Consider the following 22,298-nt stretch of genomic DNA (forward strand, 5'->3'; position numbering starts at 1 on the left):
ACACCAACTCATGACAAAGGCTCTCTTGACTCAGAGGACATCCACAAGCCAACATAGTATGTCTCACTTCACGCTCATGATCCATGGACCAAAAAAATTCCTCAATAGAATAATTGGCGTGCATTAATGGTCTCATTGAGGCTTTTCAAGATACACAATACATTGGGCATTTATAGAATGCCATTATCTGTAGCAAATCTCAACAGAATTTGGTTCGATTCACAATAGATACATTGGGCATTTATAGATACAAACGATTCACAATAGATGATTATTCACACACTATCAGGACTAATAAGTTGGGGGCAAAATCAATATAACTAAAAAAGAGATAACAAATTAAAAGAGCAACAGAAGATAAACCCAGTCAAAGAAACAGTACAGCCTTCAAAGGGATCTTTCTTTGAGCGATCTCATAGAAGCTCGTGTGTTAAAGACTTGCAATGAGCCAGTGGTACAGGAGTAACATTGTTAAATCAATTCAAGATAGTAGTATCCTGAAACTGCTGCACATCTATCTAGAACAAACTAATAGCACTAATAAAAAAATTTACATCAAAGGTGCAGACACTCACTGACTTTTTTCCTTTTCAAAAGTTTCAATATATTGATAAATTATTGTGACTGCAAGTAAAATTCCAGTTCCAGAACCAATTGCGCCCATGAAATCCGCCAGAACTGTCAAAGCTCCAATGCAGATGCCTCCAAAGGCTGCTGCAGTAGGGATGTATCGGTTCAGTTCCATTTGTAAATTTGACTCTCTATGCCCAGACATCACCATTTGTTGCTCCTGCAGAATAAACAAAGAAATATTAGGAGGTATCCAGATATCAGGTAATAACTTCCAGAAGACTATTATATATTAAGTCGCTCACGCAGTCACGTAAAACCTCATAATACATATAATTTACTGACTAGATAACCTAAGATGTAAATAGGAAATTAAGAAAAAGAAAAAGATGAGAAAAAAGGATAGAAAATTAGCTATAATTCCTCGAGTACACTTGCTTTGCTTATTTGATGAAGAACAAAAGAGGAGGTAAAAAGACATTTGATTTCCAATGCTATCATATATCATCTAAGAATTTGTTGTGAAAAGGTATTTGAGAAGACAAATAAGAAAGAAAACTTGATTTCTAATGCTATCCTATATTACATGAATGAAAATCACGTAAGGATACCTTGAGCTGCTCAGCCACATCTCTGGCAGAGGAACCAGAAACTTTAATCCAAGTCATTGAAAGCAGAGCACAAGCGGACAGCACAAACACAAGATATAATAATGCATGGAAAGGATTGGCTGCCATGTCGGCCAAGCTGAAAAGATGAACCAATTTTTTTAGGAATTCAAAAAGATGAAGCAAAATCACAAGAACTACTGCTCTTGCAAACAAAATGATGTGAAACAAAACATGGGTCTCACCTTGAGGGTCCAGTGATGTAATATGCAATCCCACCGACAGGGATAAATTGGCCGCCTGAGTATTCAGATTCCTTCCACTTACCCAGCAGATTTACAAGGAAATTTCCACTGAACTTCCTGTACAGTAACTGTAGAAATAGTAATATTATTAGATATATGTCCTATTGTAGATTAAGGGAAATCAGCTTTCACACAAATTATGAAATTACAAATTAAGGAGTTCGAAAGATTGGATTGAGATTGCCATTCATTTTTTGCTGACCATTGCACTTGAATGGATGGTTCTCAATCTTAATTCCGGAGGAGCAAACACTGGAAGCATATAAGGTTTCCTATGGAATTGATTGTAGGGGGAAAAGCGAACATTTAGGTCCTACAATTAAAGAGGAGATTGGTACCTGGGATAAGAAGTAAAGATAGGACACAAGTGCAGACTGTAGAACAATTGGCATGTTGGATGTGTAAAATAGTTTAATTGGATATGATCCTTGTTGACCACGAGTATTCTTCGACTTCATGGGCAAATCAACACGGAACCCTTGGAAGTAGTTAACAATGCCGAAGATCAAGAATGTAGCTAGCAAGTTTGTTACATTAGGGAGATTTTGCCGATAAAATGCCTCACGGAGGGCATGGACCTTGTCTGTCCGTGTTATTAACAGATGGAATAAAGCAACAATTGCTCCTTCAAACTCAGTTCCCCGTCCAGTGTTGATAGTTGCGGGGCTAAATGCTTTCCAGATCACACTTTCACTATAGAAACAAAAGATGTCCACAAAAGAAATAATATAAGAGAGTTGAAAATAAAACAGGCACGAAGAGAGACGACAAACAAAAACATTTAAGCATCTTACCAGATATTAGTTGCAATGAACAGGGAGATACCAGATCCAAGACCATATCCTTTCTGTAGAAGTTCGTCCAAGCATATTACAATGACACCAGCAAAGCAAAGTTGGACTATGATAAGAATTGCGTTTCCAACGCCAAGTTGGTCAACACTACCATACATTCCAGATAAAACATAAACCACCGCTTGACCGGCAGCAATCAGTATACCTAACAGCTTCTGTGCACCATTTCTGTGAAGAATTTTACAATGTGACAAGGACAGTTAATCAACCAGTGAAGATAATTGTAATTTGTGAACGACTAAAGATGGATACAACCTTACTTCCTAAAATTTCATAGACCAAGTCTATATAGAGTAAACTATTTTACATATCTATCAGTATAGTTTTCAACTATTGAGGAGAAATCAGAAACACAACTAATTTGCAAGCCCACTTGGACAATGATTTTTATATAATTACTATCTAGCTTTTGTTTCAAAATATGCAACAAGAAAACTAAAGAACAACTTACAAAAGCGCACGATCTTCGCGAACACTGTTGTCCACTTCAATTATTTTCAGCCCAGCGAGCATTTGCATCACCAGTCCAGATGTCACAATAGGGGTAATACCAAGCTCCATGACAGTCCCACGGCTAGAGGCGAGAATAACCCGAATCCAGTAGAAAGGATCTGCACCTGTTGTTGAGTGTATCCCATACAGAGGGAGCTGACTGCAGACTAGAAAGATGAAAAGAGCTACCACTGTGTACATAACCCTCACTCTGAAAGGAGTTTTCCTATCTGCACTTTGAACTTCTGGCAGAAACGGCATAAACGGTCGGACAAGATGCAACACTCTAAATCCACCTGCCATTTTTACTTATCTTAACTAAACAAGTTCAACCTGATGAAAATACATAAAAAAAAAAATGTTCAGCACAAAACATTAAACAAACCAATAAATAAAAACAGTCAAAATATCACATAATTTAAAAGAAACATGGACGGGCGCCGTATACAAACCGGCCTAAGTCACATTCACACACCCTCATGAACAACTTAGAAAAATCACTTTAGGGTTTTCTACTAAAATCACGTCAAACCATCACTGTGCATGTAAAAAAAATATAACGATCATGAATATAAACACAACAAACACAACCAGCTACAAACTCTGAACCAAAAAAAAACATGCAATACAAAAACAACCGAATAAATCTCATCTAAACAATGCCATACTCACTAATTCAACAGTAATAGTGAGAAACTTACTAATTATTACCAGTGCGTTGAAATTTTAGATTGTGTTCTTTGAGAAGAAAGAGATCAGCTAGTTCTATAGTGGTGTGTGACGTGCGTAAGAAGTAAGAACACGTGTTGTATATTACCCCATTATTCTATTGACCGGCCAACATAAAGTCCACAATGGTGGTCCAGTACTCCAGTTACCATTATTTTATTGACCGGGCCAACATAAAAGTCCGCAATGGTGGTGCAGATTTAAAAGTGGTAACATACATGCCATGATGTTGCATCATTGATATTTTTATTTAAATTCTGATAATTCCATGTAAGATGACAAAAATGAGAAATTAAAGATTGCAACGATTTTAGAAGATACAATAAAATTGAATGGTTGAAAACTTCTAATGATACTTGGATTTCTAATCCTAATGATATAGGTCAAACTCTTGTAAATCATTTTTCTAACCTTCTAGATGTAAATAAATCTGTTAATACTAGTCTTATTACCTCTTTCTTTCCTATATATATTGACTTCTTTTGACCTGTCACACCTGAAGAAGTATCACACCTAAAGAAGTAAAAGAGGTTATGTTCAGCATTGGTGGTCTGAAATCCCCTTGACCTAATGGGTTTCCTGCCATTTTTTTCCAGTCATCCTGGGACTTGCTTGGACAAAAGTAACAAAGATGGTTGTTTTATTCTTCTCTCAAGGTCATTCTCTAAAACATCTTAATCAAACAAACATTGTTCTCATCCCTAAATGTCCTAATCCATCTTCTTGTAGTGATTTTAGACCAATCAGTTTGTGTAACATCTCTTCCAAGGTAATATTCAAACTCCTGGCTAATAGACTAAAGACAATTATTGGCCCTTGTATATCTCCTTATCAGTGTGCCTTTGTGCCTAATAGACAAATCATAGATAACATCATCCTTGCTCATGAGATTATGCACACTATCAAGCATAAAAAAGGGAAGTCTGGCCTTATGGCTATAAAGCTTAACATGTCTAAAGCCTTTGACAAGGTTAATTTGAACACCCTCCTATCCTCACATCTCTTGGGCTTAATCAGAAGTCAGTCAATCTTGTCACCCAATGCTTTTCATCACCTCAGTTCTCGGTTATAATCAATGGTACACCTCATGGCTTCTTTAACTCTTGCAGAGGGCTGAGACAGGGTGACCCACTGTCACCCCCTTCTTTTTATTTTATGTATGGAAGTGTTAACCAGAATTCCTAATGTAAAAACCCAAAATAACAAGCTTCATGGAATAAAAATCTCAAGAAATAGTAGTCATATTTCTCACTTGTTGTTTGCAAATGATGCTTTCATTTTTTGTCAAGCAAATCTTAATGAGGCAACAGAACTTCTGGATGCTCTAAACCTCTTTTGTGAGATCACAGGTCAATTCAAGAAATTAATTTTGAAAAATCAGGTATCCACTTCAGTCCAAACATGCCTTCTTCTGATACAACTAACATCATGCATTTGCTTCACATGCGGAAAATAACTATTGGTGAAAAGTATCTTGGATCAACACTCTTTCTTAGCCAACCAAAAACTAGGATTTTTAATCATCTTATTGATAAGGTAAACATTAGAATTGCTGGGTGGAAAAGCAAGTTGCTTTCACAAGTAGCTAGAACTGTTCGTATTAAATCTATATCATCTGCTATCCCTGTTTTTCATATGAGTACTTTTCTGCTACCTAACACTGTGACCTCTACTTTGAATGCTATTCAGAGAGATTTTTGGTGGGGGGAAAAATAATGGTAAAAAACATCCTTTGTATTTGAAGAGTTGGAGCTTTATTTGCCAATCAAAAATAGGTGGTGGCCTAGGTATTAGAGATATGGAAACTAATAACCTTGCTCATCTTAGTAAAATTCTTTGGAATATCATCACTAAACCAGACTCACTTCTTTCCACACAACTAAAAGGTAAATATCATCCTAGTGTGAATATTTTAACTACTGTACACAAATCTGGTTCATTTTGGTTTTGGCAGGGAATGCAAACAGTTTACAATACTATTGTAAAAAAAAATGCTATGTGGTAGGTAGGCTCAGGTAAGGATATAAATATCTGGACAGACTCATGGATTCCAGAACTTTTGAATGGTACAATACTAATTACCACAGTTCATAATCCTTTGTACAGTAAAGTTGCTGATCTTATAGATGTAAATACTTGAACTTGGAAAATAGATATCTTAAATTCTCTTTTTGATATTAATACTTCTCTCAGTATTCAGAATATATACATTCCTAGGAATAATCCTGTTGATAAACTACATTGGACCTTAACCAAAAATGGACAACACTCTGTAAAATCTGCCTACCATCAGTTAAGTTTAAGATATGTCACCAATGTGAATCACAATACTAGTCTAACTTTCTAGAGAAATGACCTCAGACCTAGAGAAACTTTGTTTGCTTGGAAATGTTACCACTCTATTGTCCCAACACGAGACCATCTTAGTACTCTTTTCTATGTAGCTGATAAAACTTGTTTGCTATGTAACTCTTCTATAGAATATGTACATCACTTATTCTTGGTTTGTCCTTTCACAAGAACTCTTTGGTTTAATTTCAACACCTTGGAATTTCAGACTAATAGATTTTGAGAATTTGCAGGTGACAGAATGGATAGACATGTGGTACAAACCCCCAGTGGATTGGCTGATTGACAAAAAGAATTGGACAAGTTTTTGTATATATATATAAACTGGATTATATGGCTAGAGCGATGTAGAGTGTTGCATGATAAGTCTAAACCTAACTGGACACATGTATATAGACTAGTACAGGGTTTTGTAAATGCCATGGAAGTTGGATTAGACCTTAATATTGTAAATTTTCAACCTGTTCCTTTAGAAAGATGGAAACCACCATGTATAAGGTGGGTAAAATTGAACATTGATGCCAGTTTTAAGAAAAATATACCCCATCCCATTGGAATTGGTTATGTACTTAGAGATTCTAATGGATGTTTCATTGCAGCAGGAATAGATAGAGGGAGGGGCAGAACTGTAGAAGAAGCAGAATGTAAATGGGCATTTACAGGAATTCAATGGTGTCGGAAATTCAGCTCATTAGTGGAAGTAGAGTTGGATGCGAAAGATGTATACAACTTTTTGGACAAACAAGCATCAAGCATTTCCTGGTCTTCAAAGATTATACTTGAAGATGTACTAGAAGATGTACTAGAAGCTCTTGTAAATTTTTATGGGTAAAATCTACCTCTTATTAAGTGTATCAATAGATGAACTATTTGGAGGATGATAGACTATCGTAATCTCTTCAATTTCATCTTCATATATATATATATAATATATATATATATATATATATATATATATATATATATATATATATATATATATTAAGAAGTGGCTTCCCTACCTCTTAGTTCACGAAAGTGGCTTACCACCACCTAGTTGGTTGATGAACTATTTGGAGGATGATAGACTATCGGTAATCTCTTCAATTTCATCTTTTTAATATATATATATATATATATATATATATATATATATATATATATATATATATATATATATATATATGTTGATTATCAAAAAAAAAACAAATGAAAGTTTTAGAAGATGGTTTGCGACCTCGAAACATGAGTCAGACAATTGACCAACAGTTGGTATCAAGGTGGCATCTTTGAGTTTTGAGTTAGTAGTTGGGGACGATCAAATCTAAAAATGAATCTTGTGCTATTAATCAAGGCCTTATATTTTGAAATTAGGCGATATTTCGAACCATTCAAAAAACAAAATATATCGAAAATATCAATATATTGGACGATATATCTCTTTTTGTTAACCGGTCAAAAAAAAAAATTGTGTCAATATATTGGAAAATATCATCGATATATAGTGATATATATTGGAAATATCGGAAAAAATAATAAAAAATTAGTCAAATATCGGTCAAAGTCAATAGTCAAAATCAGATTTATTAGATATATCGGTCAATATATATCAATATATTGGAAAACCCAATATATATCGATTTGAAATTATATCAATATATCCATCCGAAATATTGGAGGGGCCAAAAACCAAAATATATCGCCGATATATCAATAAAAACCATCAAGAGAGATGTGCAATGTGGTGAAGTGCTTAGCTATAATTGAAACTTTACACAAAATGTCATTAATAACCAGGCCGAAAATTAATGACATTTTGTGTCCTCAATATTAAGATAATTGAAACTATCAATATTAAGATTATTAAGATATTAATTTTCGGCCTTGCTATTAATGACATTTTGTGTAAAGTTTCTAACCACTTCACCACGTCACATGGCACATCTCTTGATAGTTTTTATTTTTAATAAATTTTTTGGGTAATACTTTGACTAGTCTTTGAACAGTCGTTGACTGATGATGGTAACCTGATTAAGTGAAGCAAACAGTACTAGTAAACACTCCGCTTTGCAAAGTACAAAAGTACTTGTAAAAAGAAGACTGCCACAAAACGCACTACAGAAAAAGTGAAATATTTATCACACCTCAAAACTCAAAAGCCATTTTTCCTCCAAAGCAAAAAACTTTCCTTTCACTCATGGCTACACACCTCTAACTAGTTACTCATTACCAACTATCATGAGAAATTCAATACTACTTCTCACACTTTTCATCTCCCCTTTACTTGAATTTCCAGTTCAAGCTGCTGCTCCAGCAGGTAAACTTGTTACCAAACAAATTTTAAGCTGTTGGGTAATGTTACTTATAACTTCATTCATTTTTCTTTGTTTCAGCACCTTTGGTTAAACACTTGTCTTCCATTCTCAAATGGACTAGATCTTCACCAAAACCATCACAACCAGGTTAGAATACTCATTAATTTTGTCACTTTATTGAGGATATGATCATGTTTAGATTGATGGGTTATAATGTGGTTATATTATATATATGTACAGATGGTAATGTGCTTCAGTTCGAGAGTGGTTACTTGGTTGAGACTATAGTAGAAGGAAATGCGCTTGGGGTGCTGCCGCATTCTATTCGTGTATCTCAGGATGGGGAACTCTTTGCCGTTGATGAGGTGAACAGCAACATTGTGCGAATAACTCCGCCTCTATCCCAATGTATGTCTGCTACTTTGTATACTACTTAATTTGGTTTATATCTCACATGTTAGTGTTTTGTTTTAGTACCGAGTGATGAGCTTATATCTGTGTTAACGAAATGCTTCATCTTTGTAACTTGGGTTTTGCAGATAGTAGAGCTAGATTAGTTGCTGGGTCGTTTCAGGGTTACACTGGACATGTTGATGGAAAACCAAGTGATGCTCGGTTTAATCATCCAAAGGGTGTTACCATGGATGATAAAGGGAATGTATATGTCGCAGACACAACGAATCTAGCTATCAGAAAGATAGGAGAAGCTGGTATGTGACATCTTAACCTTATCTGAGCTGATTTTCAGGATTGTGTATCTAGAATTTTGGAATTTGATCCTCCGCCTGTAAAGAAATCAAATTAATGTTTAGTAATTGCTTTGTTTGCTTGCAGGTGTGACAACAATTGCTGGAGGGAAATCCAATGTTGCGGGTTACAGGGATGGACCTAGTGAGGATGCAAAGTTCTCTAGTGATTTTGATGTAGTCTATGTTGGGCGCACCTGTTCATTGTTAGTTATTGATAGAGGAAATGCTGCTCTGAGGCAAATTTCTCTCAACCAAGAGGATTGTGATAATCAGCATAGCTCAATTACCACCACAGGTTTGACTCCAAATATATTTTACGTAGTAATCATGCTTATGTATACTTTAAAGATAGCATCTGTGTTCAACACAAAACGTAGAAGTTTCTATTAACACATAACTGGTGTCTTACTCTTAACTGATTAATCCTGGGTTTTCTTTATGGTTGTAGTTGCATTATTAAGTCTAACTGTTGTAGCTTGGATGTATATTTTTGTTGATAACAACATATAAGCCAAAAAAAAAGTTATAGGCCAATGTGAAGGATAATAACTATGCTTTAGGAATCAGGATATCTCTCATATGCCAGCTAGAGTATAGTCCTGAAGACTTCTAGCGGAGCAGGTTGCTTTGTGTTCTGGGTTTCAGCTGATTCATGATCAGTGCCGATACATGATACACGCATATATTTTGGAAAATAAGAATGATAGATTAAACAAATATTAAGTACACACACCTTAGTTATGGTTCTTCATAGGTTGACACACATTACTGCAGTTAGGATTCTTCATGTAAACCCTCGTTATTTGAGTTCTCCCATTATCGCTCATCTACATAATGATAGTTGTTGAGCATTTAAATCACAATCCTGTTTCTCAATGGGATCATCCTTGCAGAACACTTGTAGGTATTCACGTCAGATATGCATGCAAGGAAAGTTCTTAAAACAATTTTTCTCATGAACTTATCCTCGCAAAGTAACTGAAGAAAAGACCGGTTGACCATATTGACAAATGTAGCTAAGTAATGTAATCAACACAAAAGGAGGAAATGAAAAGCACATATTGATTATGGGATTCAGTTTCCTCCCTTCCATTCCTGAGATATGTTGTTCTTGCTAGCTATTTGTTCATCTGCTGTACTGATTGTCTCTTTACAAACACAATTTATAAATCAAATGCAAGCAAAAATAGCGCACCACCACAAAATCATGTATTTTTTTCCTGGTCACTAAAATGGGTGCAAATATTAAACAGTAACCAATCTCTCAGAAACTGAACCAGCGTGAGCAGAATTTACATTTCAATTGTGGATCACCTTTTCAAATTCTATATGCTAATGGATATGCTACGTGGCTTTTCAAAGCAGACATTGTTATGGTTATTGGCGCGGTATTGATTGGATATGCATCCTGCATCATTCAGCAGGGAATTGGACCTACCTTATTTGCAAGGACGGTAATTCTCATACCATTAATTTGTGCATGCCATCTATTACATTCTTTTCACTTGGTTTGTCTAATCTGGCGTCTTTGCTGTTCCCAATATGGTGTCTTACAGCAGCAGGCTTTGCAGACAGAACCCCAAGCTCGATCGACCAGAGAAAAACCCACTCCGCTCAAGGAGAACCTTAAAGAGGACCAAGAGGTGGGATGGCCATCTGCTGGAAGGCTTATCATGGATTTTGGTAAACTTGCAGTTGAAGCGCTCGGTACTGTCGGATTATATCTCATCCCTTTGAGTTTCCAACCTGGAAAGAAAGGTCTGACACCAATCAGAGACCCTCTTGTGATGCCTGAAGATAAAGCTGAACCCCCACTAGTGCAGAAGCAGAGAGCTCCCACTCCCATATCCGAAGCACGCCGCACCAATGCTCCAAATTCAGCTGATAATTATACACAACATAAACTCCAGAAGAGTAAATCAGCCTCTATGAAAGATCCCTCATTGTCAAGCAAGCATCGGTCTTCAAAGCGACAAGACTATACAGAGTTCTATGCATCAGGTGAGACACCACCTCCATATGCCCAGTATGGTTCCAAGAGCCAGAAAGAAAGAACCAGGCACCGCCATCGTGATAGAAGCGGGGAAATAAGAAGTGGGGACGGTGCTTATGGAGGGGCAGGGACAGAGCCAAAGCCTGTAGAAGTCAAACCAGTTGATTATAGTGACACAAAGTTTGATCATTATAACATCAGGAACAAGTATGGTTCCGATGATCTCTTCAATTTTTGATTGGGGGTTTGAACTCTCAATGTTCCCCCACTCGTTTTGCTTGTAATGGATAGTCTAGCTTGCTGGGAAATTTCATATGTAATATGTTAATTTCCTTCAAATGATTTAGGATAGGCTTGCAGCAGATGGCCTAGCGTGTAATTCGATATTTTCCTGAAAAGATTTAGTATAGGCTTGTCTTGTTTCGTGTTGTTACTGGTAACATCCATTTTATGACTTGAAAGATCCATGGATCGACAAGCTCGACTGGAGTTAGGAGGCCTATTTTCCAAATTCTCAGTCTCCAACTCTCCAACTCTCCAACTCTCAGAATTCTAAAAAAGAGATTAGATTAGGATTCTAAAATTATTTGGTCACTAAATTTGGTTCAAAAGGCAATTTTAGATTAGGATTCTAAAATTATACACCCCAACTTTGTGAACTTTTAAATTTAGAAACCAAATCTAATACTAATTAGAAAGTACAATTTTGTGAAACACCAAATCTAATACTAATTAGAATCCTTCTAAAACTTGGTATTACATAGGTTATAAATAAGGAGGTTTCAGAAGACAACTACATTCACTTCTTTTTGCAATCTCTTCCTTGCACTTGTCTCTTGCTCTTCTTCTATTAACTTTTACATTTCAATCATGGATTGTGTTAAGAATATTATGGTGTTGTTCTTGGTTATGGCATCGTTGCATGTGTCCATGGCTACTGTTTACAAGGTTGGAGATGCTAATGGTTGGACTATTCCTGTTGTTGATTATTATAAGAAGTGGGCTGCTGACAAGACGTTTAAAGTTGGGGATGTTATTGTTTTCGAGTACAACAATCAACATAACGTGTTGGAGGTGAACCAAAACGACTACGATACATGCAACGTGACTGCGGCACTTCAGACATACGAATCGGGCAATGACTCAATCACCCTCAGCAGGTCTGGCTACTTCTACTACCTCTGTGGTATTCCAGGCCACTGTCTTGCTGGCCAGAAGGTTGATATTAGAGTTGTTGACGACTCTTCCAATGCACCATCGCCACCACCTCGTCCTGCACCTGTACCTTCTTCTCCTACTAAGAGCAATGGTGCTTCTGCTTCTTCCAAGGGTGTTCTTGGGGCAGTTTTTGGTTTGGCCGTCTTGGCTGTAGCTCATTAAGGCTAGTTAGGAATTTCTACTTTATTCAGTGTCTGGTATCTTGTCTAATAGTTTGGATTTTGAGTTTCTAGTGAGTAATGTAGAGATTGTAGACTACTAAGTCTTTTATGAATAGTGAGTATTATGCCCAATAATTACTTTTAAATAAAGTTTTGGTTGTGTTCTCAACTTCTCAATTCTCATGTTCTAATAATAGTACGTTCTCATGTTTCCAATTTTAGATTTATACTTATTAAATAAATAAATCAATCTAGCTACTTTAAAGAGAATTGATAGTTTAACAGTGGATCTTTCCGGTTATATCCCTGTACAGATTCGACTATTAGATTCATTGTTCAAAAGATAATTGTGTAATAATATATGTGAGGGAGGGGTAAAACCGTCCATTTGTACAGTGAAAATTCAGACGTTTCTTTCCTGATTTATCACAATGCCCTCTATTTTACAAACAATTGTAAGATTGCCACTGACTGAGAGTTGGATTTTTGTGTTGTCCGGACCAAACTAGCTGACCGTACTCATCTTCAAAGGGTAGAAAAACTTTAAACCGATATATAATCGCCGAAATTAACAATCTAAGGTTGACAAAAACTAAAGTTGGTTGGTTTTTGTCCCTCTCCCTCTCAACCAAACCCTAACTCACTCTTTCCCCACCCACAAACCCATCTCTCCCTCTCTCTTTTCCACCCTCCGATCACGCCCCACTGCTTAGCAATTATCTAGTTATCAAGTGAGTAGTGGCGTTCTAGCCCGAGTGGGGGGTATGTGGACAAAAAATCATTTGGTTGGTTTATGTGTGTATGCCCTCATTGCTCGTCTTTTCTCTTCTCTCTCTCTCCACGCCCTCTCAATCAATTCCTCTCCCTTCTCCTCCGTCTCCCTCTCCGCTCCCGTCCCCACTTGCATAGCAGTGTACTAGTATAAATATGAGTGGTCCGCAATATATTCTAGTCCCCGGTCCATATTCATATAGTTTTAGAAACTGGTTGTGTACATTAGTAAGGGAGGTAGTTGTAAATAGGGAGGGAGGTAGTTGTAAATTATTTGAAAACAGAAAACAAACTAGTAGTTGTAGGAGAGAAGATGATGAAAAGCGTAAAAGATGAATTGATTAATCTTTGTTCAAAAGTATATTTAAAACAAGCATTTAAACAATATTATAATGAAATTTGGTTAGACCCAAATTTGTTTTCTCACCTTATTAAAGGATGTATACCAAAACAATCACTTTCACTAGGGAAACAGTTACATTCCATGGTTATAACATCTGGGTGTTGTTTAGAAAAGTTTGTTATGAATCATTTAATTAATATGTATTGCAAATGTGGGGATTTAGAGAGTGGTATAACTTTGTTTAGTGTATTGCCTAGGAAGAATGTTATGTCTTGTAATATTTTGATAGGTGGGTTTGTTCAAAATGGGGATTTGGATAGTGCTAGGATTTTGTTTGATGAAATGCCGGAAAGAAACCTTGCGACGTGGAATGCTATGGTTGGTGGGTTGATACAGTTTGAGTTTAATGAGGAGGGGTTGTGTTTGTTTGGGAAAATGCATGGGATGGGATTGTTTCCTGATAAGTTTACTTTAGGGAGTGTTTTAAGGGGTTGTGCGGGGTCGAAGGAGGTTAAACTTGGGCAGCAGATACATGGGTATGTTATGAAGTCTGGGATTGATTTTGATTTAGTTGTTGGAAGTTCACTTGCTCATATGTATATGAAATGTGGAAATATGAGTGATGGGGAGAAAGTTTTTGAGGGGATGCCTGTTCATAATGTCATTGCGTGCAATACGATTATAGCGGGTAGGGCTCAAAACGGATACTCTGAGGGAGCTTTGGATCAGTTTAATCTGATGAAGTTGGCTGGATTAAGGCCAGATAAAATAACTTTTGTCAGTGTTATTAGTACATGTTCAGAGTTGGCAACTCTTGGACAAGGCCAACAGGTTCATGCACAAGCGATAAAGTCTGGGGCTGATGCCTCTGTGTCGGTTAGAAGTTCACTTGTTAGTATGTACTCAAAGTGTGGATGTTTGGAAGACTCTTTGAAAGTTTTTTTGGAACCTGAAGATGATGATGATGATGTGTTGTGGAGCTCAATGATTGCTGCGTATGGCTTCCATGGGCATGGCCAGGAAGCAATCAAGTTGTTTGAGCAGATGGAGAAGAAGGGGATTGAGCCAAATGATGTTACGTTTCTCAGCTTGCTCTATGCTTGTAGTCATAGGGGGTTGAAAGAAAGGGGAACTGAGTTATTCAGATTGATGGTAGATGAGTACAAACTAAAGCCTAGATTGGAGCATTATAACTGCATGGTTGATCTCCTAGGGCGTGCTGGTTGTTTAGAGGAAGCAGAAGCTTTGATCAAATCAATGCCTATAAAACCAGATTCGATTATTTGGAAAACTTTGTTATCTGCTTGTAAAATCCACAAGAACACGGAGATGGCAAGAAGAGTAGCTGAGAATGTGCTTAGGCTTGATCCTCAGGACGCTGTACCTTATGTATTGCTTTCAAACATTCATGCTTCTACAAAGGGTTGGGGAGATGTCTCAGAAATGAGAAAAACTATGAGAGATAAAAACGTGAAGAAGGAGCCTGGAATAAGTTGGTTGGAGGTGAAGAATCAGGTTCACCAGTTCCGCGTTGGTGATAAATCCCATCCAAAATGGTTGGAGATTGATGAGTACCTCAAAGAACTGACTTCAGAGATGAGGAAAAGGGGTTATGTGCCTGACACAAACTCCGTTTTGCACGACATGGATATTGAGGAGAAAGAATACCACCTAGCTCACCACAGTGAGAAGTTAGCAATTGCATTTGCCCTTCTGAGTACAACATCAGGAGCTCCAATTAGAGTCATGAAGAACATGCGAGTCTGCAATGATTGCCACTTAGCAATCAAGTTCATATCTGAGATTACTAATCGAGAAATTGTAGTTAGAGATGCTAGTCGTTTTCATCATTTCAAACATGGCAAATGTTCTTGTGGTGATTATTGGTAAGTTGAGGTTGCATTAATCTTGCCTTTTCTTTTGCTTTTCAACTTTTACATATATGATGGGGTTAGAAACGTATATGGATTAGTGAGATCACCATTCAGTTATTATCTATAGATTCATCATTCATGAAACACTGGACTCTTCGTGCCCAGATGTGTTTTTCTTTCTTTAATATTATTATCTAATATCTACTTATCTTTTTCAGAATTCATTTCACTTTTTTTCTCCGATTTGGAGTTGCTCGTTCGGATATTCAAACAGAGCAAGTTTAGTTTCTGTATGTACACATGCACTCGACTCATTTTTTAAACGAACTCAAAACTCTGTCCAGGCTCTACTCTCATAATGCACATGGATGGTGTCATTGTTTATCACACTAGGCTAGTTTTTCCAAAAGAAATTAGTCGAGTCTGATAAAATTTAATTCCTCGCACATCTCTGAGCGGGCTACAGGACGACGCAAACATCTTAATTTCTCATACATTTTGAATCGCAACAGAACATGGAAGAAAAAGCTGCTGAGAAAAGCTGCATGACACTGATTAAGACAAACATATTTATTGCAAATAAGAAGTAAACGAACTATAATTCCTTCAGGTCATGTTGAAGTAAACTTACCATGTTGAAGGACGTATTCCAGCACAAAACCCAACCCAACCCAACCCAACCAAGCTCACCTTCAGGTCAATCTGTGTTCCATTGAACCACTCAATTTTCACACAATCATCAGAAGCCATAATTAACGCGAAAAAGATAATAAGAAAAAAACAAGTCATTTCTACTCGATGATATAACTTTCAGGCCCATTACAAACTGACCAGCATAAGACATACCATACAAGAAGTTCATATCAGAGGTGCATGCATAATCAAATTATTGATAATATATCCATCCAGAATATGAATAACAAACCCTCCTGGGGACGCAAGCACCCAGGGGGGTAAAAGTTGAGACTACAAATAAGAAAATAGGACAAGGAGTATCCAGGAATGGCAAAAAGTCCTCCAAAATATAGAAGACAACAATGACAACAAATGCCGGAAATGGCTTCTGCAATGTTGGATTCTTCCACAATCAGCTTCTACAAGACGCTAAAATGCCCACAATCATGATGTCACGCATCCAAGTCAGGCAAGGCCATTCATATCTGATCATCACTAAAATTCACTGCTAGATCCCAATAATGAGCTACCCCAGCATCAGAAAACGTTTTCCTTGCAGCAGCATCAGTTCTATGGTTTTGAACAAAAAACCTATTGAAACTTGGTTTAGCAACACTTCCTTGCCATACTAGCACACACCTGTTCACTGGTTTGTCCTCGTTTTCATCCTCATCATCTTTATCTGCTGCCACAGCAGCAGCCCAGTTTATCCTCCCAAGCATCAGCTTGCCATACCTCTTGATAGGCTTGCTACCACCTTCAACAACCACCACAGCCATGTCGTCAGCCATCACTGCACACCCAGTTAATCGGTTCTCCTGGGCATTAACATCGACCTTAAAGCGGGTCTGAGGATGTGAAAGATCATTGATCTTATAAACAGAAACAATTGTTTCTAGTGTGTTTGGATCCTCAAAAAGCTTCCTCTCTTTTTTCTCACGCCGCTCTGCCGGTGTAAGCTTTCGTGCAATATTCCTATCAACATGAGCTTGTTCACGCTCAGCAGCAGCAGTACGAATTTCCATTTCAAGCTTTGTGGGGTCTTGTGTAGCTTCAGAGCCAAGAACTTTCATGAGATTGCTCATCTTGACCTTGGGCTTTGGTGGTTCAATCAGGCCTTGCCTTATCATCTCTTGCCTGTCTTTTTCTTTATTCAGGCGACGCTGGGTCCGCATTTTTTTCTGCTCCTTCTTAGTTAGCTTCATGGGTTGTGGTGGAGGAGGAGTAGGCTCGGCTGGTGGCTCAATTGGAAGTGGGTGTTCTACATAGATGGTGATCTTATCAATTTTCAGTTTATCTTCGCCAATCATGTTCCCTTCAGTAATGTCACCATATTCTCCAGAAAGCAACAATGACCGATCCCTGAGTTAGTCAGTAAAAACAAAGTAAGACATGTATTATAGAAACTTCATGCAAGACAGAGAAGTGGTCCCTGTCTCACATCTTAAAATTTTGACAAAATTTAAAACGTAAGAGACATTCAACCTGCATATAATATTAAGTAGAATGTAAACAACTTACCACCACTCAACATCTGGAACCAAGTCCTTTGGCTTTTCTCTGGTAATAACCCTCTCCGACACCTCAATCAAATTTGGATTGATATCAGGCTCAGATTTTGCCTTTGCTAGCTGGGCTTGTTTTGTTTTCAACTCCTTAGCTTGGGCTTCTCCAAATTGACTCTGAAAAACAATGTAAACTATCATCAAGGAAGAAAATTAGCAAAAGAAACGATTTTTCAAAAACACAATCATAGACTTGAAGTCTGTCCATTACCTTAAATCTGATGATCTCAGCATCTTTAGACCATTTCCCTTCCTCTACAAACTGGAAAGCCATCCTCTTGGGCCTCAAAAGCTTTGTCTTGTTTATACCCATTCTCTCATCAAAATGAGGATTTGATTCTGGATCAACATCCAACTCGGGTTTAAGTATCTGAAATGCGTCTTTCTTCTGCTTGTTAATGTTGACCTATAATACATTCAAAGAACAAGATAGTAACATGAGTATCACATAGAAGCAGAACAAAGAGAAAACAGCTGACCAGATCATAGAAAAAAACAAACCTTTAAGGTGCTCAGATTTGCTGGCTTAGACAAATTGACCACATTACCATGTTCATCAATTTCTCTGCCTAGTGGATCTAAACGGAGAACGGGAGCTTTGGATGGTTTCTGATGGACAGCCGCATCTGTTGTTATCTGCCCTGGGAACATGTTTATGACAGGAGCAAACTCCGGATCATGGTGAAATCCCATTCTGGCTGCAAGCTCTTGCGCTCGTTTTACGGCTTCAATATTGGGTATAGCTGTAATCCCACCAACAGCAGGCACACCACTCGCAGATGGCTTGGCAGACGCTGAAGGCATGACAGGTAGAGTAGATGTGCTTAATGGTGTCTGTACGCTTGAGGCGTTTAAACCCTCCTTGTTTAACCCTACCAGTGTACGAGCATCTGAATTTGAGCTTGGAACCTTGTTTAACTACATAAACCAGCAAAATATCATTATATTAACTCTCTAAATACATTAAGAAAGAAAGATATAGAAAATAAAGGAGTACACAAAATAAAAAAAAGACCAAAATAAAATAAAATAAAGGCACGTGAAACACACACAATATTTGGTTTTTTTTTTTTTTTTTTGGGAGAGAGATTACATCTGAGTACAATATAAGCCATGAGCACAAACTTACCAATGGATTCCTTTTAAGCTTTTCTGATAACTCCTTCTGCTTTCGTAAGGTTTCTGATAACACCTTCTGCTTTCGTATGGTTTCCTTGGCTTTTGTTAAAGCATCGAGAGATACAGAAACAGTTTGTAGGCTTCCACTCTTGCCAGCAGCTGAAGCTGTAGTCCCATCTGTACTGGATTTTCCAGGAACCTCATGAGATCTGGTAACACTAACTCCCTTATTTTCATTGGTGGTAGAAATTGAAGATACCTTGGTAGGAAGGGAATGTCCAGGTTCCAAAGAAGGCTCAGACACAGCATTAGACGGCATGCTCACCGGTTCCAAACCAGCACCCTACAGTAAGATAGCATCCAAGAATGAGAAAAACAAAACTTGAAGTCTATCAAGATGGAGATCAGTGTTGTCTTAGAAAGACAACTGAAATGATAAATCAATATACAATAACAATGTTAATATACACGAAATGTGATCTTGAAACTCTCAACCAAATTCAATCAAGTAACTAAATCACACAAAAATGTGTGGTACCGGTCTTACGATGAATATTAAAGCCCAGTACAGGTCCAAGAGGACCATAAAAACTCCAGAAAAGACTAGTACTCCAACTAAATCTAGTGCATTATTAAAAGCATGGGACATTGTATGCTTCACAATGTGTTGTTACTTTTTTAGAAATATGCAAACTTTAGTCCATGTATGAGATTGCAATGAAAGTAACATTATTGGCAAAATCTGGTATACATCTCTCTAACAACTCCGATGTTAGATACTTGTAATAAAAGACTAAACTGTCAATGGGTGCCAAAAACCCAATACTGGAAAAACCCAATACAGGGGCTATAAAAATAAAGATATCAATGTTTCAAAACAGTAATGAAAACGCCCGCTACTCAAACGAAAATCAAATTAACAGTTACATTTTTTTAATCCATTTTGGGAAGAACAGCTTGCTGCAATAGAGTTAAAGTTTCGATTAACATCTTCAGTTCTCCCATATAACCAATGTATTTTCTCATGTCATTGTGACTTTTGAATTGTCTAATTGATTATGTTGAAGGGGCCTTGCCAAAACTACAAGTCAAGTAAGAAGTGTACACCACATATAACATGACTAGTTAACTTTACCTAGTGTTTATTCTAAACTGGGATAATTCTTTTTTAAATTAATGATTATGTAATGCAGCCCTCTCCAAGGACATGTATTGCGTACCTACTATGCCTCAGCTTCATTTTCATTATGCACTTGGTTTATAAGCTTCAACTCATTTATCTACGTCAACAAATATAATGATAGGACTTAATATTATGTGTATTCTGCTCGCTTACTTTAGCCATACCTATGCCTATATAATTGTTCGCGTAAAACATTCACAAAGGAGAAAAGAAAATGTTCATTTTACTATGTTAGACGACAGGAAATAAGATGGAAACTCACATCATATCTGGAGCCGCTCCTATTAGAAATGCCTGTCTTTTGGGAAATATTATCGACAACTTCATCTCTAAATTCTTTCTTTTCGGATTTTACAGTACCCGCTTGTTTCTCTTCTTCAGCATCTCTCGTATCTTCTTCCATAGCTCGGTCACCAAACCTCCGTCTTTTTCTCCCACTGCGACTACTTCCACCATTAACATCTTTAATCTTATCTTCCTTAACTCCATCCTTGAATTCCCACTCTTCCCTCTTCTCTTCCTTAACAGTTCCATTCAGATCCGTAGAATCCTTTGACACCATATCTTCAAATCGACGTTTATCTCTATTTTGTTCTTTCCTCCTTTTCTCACTCTTATCCACTCTTTCCTCACTCTCTGCCCGTTCTCTCCTTTTGTGAGACGACAATCTTCTATCAACCGATTCATCACGGGAAAGCTTTTCATCCCTAGTACCCTCCCTCTTAGATTCCTCATAATCATTTGGAAAATCCCTAGGTCGATGCTGATCACCATTTTTGTGTTTCTCTTCCTTGGCCAAACGTCTGTCAACTGATTCATCTGTGCTACCTTTTGGCTCTTCATCCTTGGATCGATGACGACGTTTTTCCTCCTTGGACGAGCGCTTCTCTTCTCTATACCTATCAGGCCCATCTCTTTTACTTCGATGCCTGTGATCACGATCTCTATCTGTATCACGGTGATCTATTACTGAATCGTTTCTTGAATTTCTGTCCATCCCTCTCGAAAAACAATTGTAAGTGTAAATAGAGTGATAGACTACTAGATTGCAAAGCCTGTATCAAAGAAAAGCACAATAAACACAAATTGAGAAATTCAGGGGCAATAAATAAAATGAAATGTCAAGCTAATAATAATACAAGTAATCTAATTTGTAGACGACTTTATCCAACAAAATCATAAACCCCCCAACAAATAGGAAAGAAAGCCATAAAACCCTAGCTTTTTATTTAATAAAAAACTCGGCTTATTTATTACCTGCAAATCCTGCAATTGTAGAATAGAGTGTGTTTGAGAGAGAGAGAGGGGGGTTGTAAGTTTTGGGGATGATGGAATAATCTAAATCTAAACTCGACCCTGATCTACAGTCCCGCAATAGTATCGTGTTATAAAAGGGTATAAATGAAAAATATAGGTAGGCTACTTTTTACCGCTGTCGTCTTGGACATTTTTTTGCTACACATGTTACTCTAACACGTGCATTATATTATGCTAGTACTAGTATTATAGAATATAGGGTTTTATTTTAGATACAAAGAAATTGGGAAATTGGGCTAGAGAGTCATTTAAAAAAAAAAAAACAACTCAAAAGCTCGACCAATAATTTTTTTGGGTTTTATTTTTTTATAGAAATTTTTTAGAATCTAAGCTTTTGACTCGAGACCAGTCTGCCACCTGTTATTTTTTAGAAAATCTTTAGAATCTAAGCTTTTGACTCGAGACTAGTCTGCCACCTGTTATTTTTTAGAAAATCTTTAGAATCTAAACTTTTGACTCGAGACCAGTCCGCCACCTGTTATTTTTTAGAAGTTTTCTTCAATGTGCAGGCTCTCTAATAAATTCCAATGTGCGCTAATCTCAACCCCACATATAATTTTTGCTTTAAAATCCAAAATCTAAAACAAACTTGTTAACGGGAGAAACTGGTTTGGAAAAGGAACAAGTACATGAAATACCAAATTTACCCAAAAACTAATCCAACCTAATAACCATCGAAAATGAAAAGTGGAAAGTGAAATAAAACTTCGTTAGTTCGAGAAAAAAAAATGGAAACAGTTAGCACCAATCTCTCACACTCTTTTCGGGCCAGTTATGATATCTCTACTAAACTATCGAGTTCAACTCCATTGTTTCCCTTTCTCACTATCTTCCAAGAGAAATCCTCTACATTTCAAACTCTGGATTGGGCATCTCTCAAATACTCCTTCAGGTTTGGATATTGGTTTCTATAGAGTAAGTGCTGAAATTTATTAGCTTCTTGTTAAATTTCTATAATAATTTATCTCAATAATTTATGATTTTAATATGGGCATAATCTTGTTGTTATTCATTTGATCGAAATTTTGGGTTTTTTTCATTATCATATTATACCAATTTCACATTGTAACTAATCAATGGCTTCTTCACTTTGTAAAAAAAAATGTTGTTGGGCCTTTATTTTAGGTTG

General features: G+C 37.0%; 4 protein-coding genes and 1 pseudogene across 8 annotated transcripts; 3 read left to right on the forward strand and 2 right to left on the reverse strand.

Annotated features, from left to right (window-relative positions):
• Window positions 1–383: 383 nt before the first annotated feature.
• On the reverse strand, window positions 384–3,600 carry LOC147478246 (uncharacterized). 4 transcript variants are annotated; one of them, XM_086583779.1, is made up of 7 exons: window positions 3,541–3,600; window positions 2,789–3,162; window positions 2,278–2,505; window positions 1,822–2,176; window positions 1,424–1,551; window positions 1,182–1,317; window positions 384–790 (listed from the first exon to the last, which is right to left on the reverse strand). In XM_086583779.1, exons 2-7 carry the CDS (start codon window positions 3,130–3,132, stop codon window positions 572–574), a joined length of 1,410 nt encoding a protein of 469 aa, XP_086439905.1. In that variant the 5' UTR covers window positions 3,133–3,162; window positions 3,541–3,600; the 3' UTR covers window positions 384–571. The 4 variants fall into 4 exon arrangements, with proteins under 4 accessions (XP_086439905.1, XP_086439904.1, XP_086439906.1 ...); XM_086583778.1 differs by having other exon boundaries at window positions 3,531–3,590; XM_086583780.1 differs by lacking the exon at window positions 3,541–3,600 and adding an exon at window positions 3,282–3,375.
• Window positions 3,601–7,987: 4,387 nt separating this feature from the next.
• Window positions 7,988–11,363, forward strand: LOC147478247 (NHL domain-containing protein). 2 transcript variants are annotated; one of them, XM_086583852.1, is made up of 7 exons: window positions 7,988–8,203; window positions 8,280–8,348; window positions 8,442–8,609; window positions 8,741–8,911; window positions 9,036–9,245; window positions 10,316–10,404; window positions 10,507–11,363. In XM_086583852.1, exons 1-7 carry the CDS (start codon window positions 8,125–8,127, stop codon window positions 11,179–11,181), a joined length of 1,461 nt encoding a protein of 486 aa, XP_086439978.1. In that variant the 5' UTR covers window positions 7,988–8,124; the 3' UTR covers window positions 11,182–11,363. The 2 variants fall into 2 exon arrangements, with proteins under 2 accessions (XP_086439978.1, XP_086439979.1); XM_086583853.1 differs by having other exon boundaries at window positions 10,510–11,363.
• Window positions 11,364–11,600: 237 nt separating this feature from the next.
• LOC147478248 (mavicyanin pseudogene) lies at window positions 11,601–12,401 on the forward strand (annotated as a pseudogene).
• Window positions 12,402–13,130: 729 nt separating this feature from the next.
• On the forward strand, window positions 13,131–15,530 carry LOC147478249 (pentatricopeptide (PPR) repeat protein). Its single transcript, XM_086584698.1, has one exon. The coding sequence runs from the start codon at window positions 13,407–13,409 to the stop codon at window positions 15,324–15,326; it is 1,920 nt and encodes a 639-aa protein (XP_086440824.1). The 5' UTR covers window positions 13,131–13,406; the 3' UTR covers window positions 15,327–15,530.
• Window positions 15,531–16,077: 547 nt separating this feature from the next.
• On the reverse strand, window positions 16,078–21,254 carry LOC147478250 (Pre-mRNA-splicing factor 3). Its single transcript, XM_086582476.1, has 7 exons — window positions 21,110–21,254; window positions 20,115–20,907; window positions 18,680–19,012; window positions 18,052–18,468; window positions 17,762–17,956; window positions 17,507–17,667; window positions 16,078–17,347 (listed from the first exon to the last, which is right to left on the reverse strand). Exons 2-7 carry the CDS (start codon window positions 20,847–20,849, stop codon window positions 16,465–16,467), a joined length of 2,724 nt encoding a protein of 907 aa, XP_086438602.1. The 5' UTR covers window positions 20,850–20,907; window positions 21,110–21,254; the 3' UTR covers window positions 16,078–16,464.
• Window positions 21,255–22,298: the final 1,044 nt, after the last annotated feature.

The sequence above is a fragment of the Coptis chinensis genome, chromosome 9 (assembly GCF_015680905.1).
Source record: "Coptis chinensis isolate HL-2020 chromosome 9, ASM1568090v1, whole genome shotgun sequence".
Classification (NCBI taxonomy): Eukaryota; Viridiplantae; Streptophyta; class Magnoliopsida; order Ranunculales; family Ranunculaceae; genus Coptis; species Coptis chinensis.

Bases quoted from the DNA above. Each gene is read 5' to 3' on its own strand.
- LOC147478250 (XM_086582476.1), bottom strand. From the start codon at position 20,849: ATGGACAGAAATTCAAGAAACGATTCAGTAATAGATCACCGTGATACA. The intron at 17,957-18,051 runs GTTTGTTTTTTT...AATGTATTATAG, and splicing joins CAAATCTGAGCACCTTAAAG to GTCAACATTAACAAGCAGAA. The intron at 17,348-17,506 runs GTAAGTTGTTTA...TGACTAACTCAG, and splicing joins GTTCCAGATGTTGAGTGGTG to GGATCGGTCATTGTTGCTTT.
- LOC147478249 (XM_086584698.1), top strand. From the start codon at position 13,407: ATGATGAAAAGCGTAAAAGATGAATTGATTAATCTTTGTTCAAAAGTA.
- LOC147478247 (XM_086583852.1), top strand. From the start codon at position 8,125: ATGAGAAATTCAATACTACTTCTCACACTTTTCATCTCCCCTTTACTT. The intron at 8,610-8,740 runs GTATGTCTGCTA...TGGGTTTTGCAG, and splicing joins AACTCCGCCTCTATCCCAAT to ATAGTAGAGCTAGATTAGTT. The intron at 8,912-9,035 runs GTATGTGACATC...GTTTGCTTGCAG, and splicing joins CAGAAAGATAGGAGAAGCTG to GTGTGACAACAATTGCTGGA.
- LOC147478246 (XM_086583779.1), bottom strand. From the start codon at position 3,132: ATGGCAGGTGGATTTAGAGTGTTGCATCTTGTCCGACCGTTTATGCCG. The intron at 2,177-2,277 runs GTAAGATGCTTA...TTGTTTCTATAG, and splicing joins TTCATTGCAACTAATATCTG to TGAAAGTGTGATCTGGAAAG. The intron at 791-1,181 runs GTATCCTTACGT...TTTATTCTGCAG, and splicing joins ATGTGGCTGAGCAGCTCAAG to GAGCAACAAATGGTGATGTC.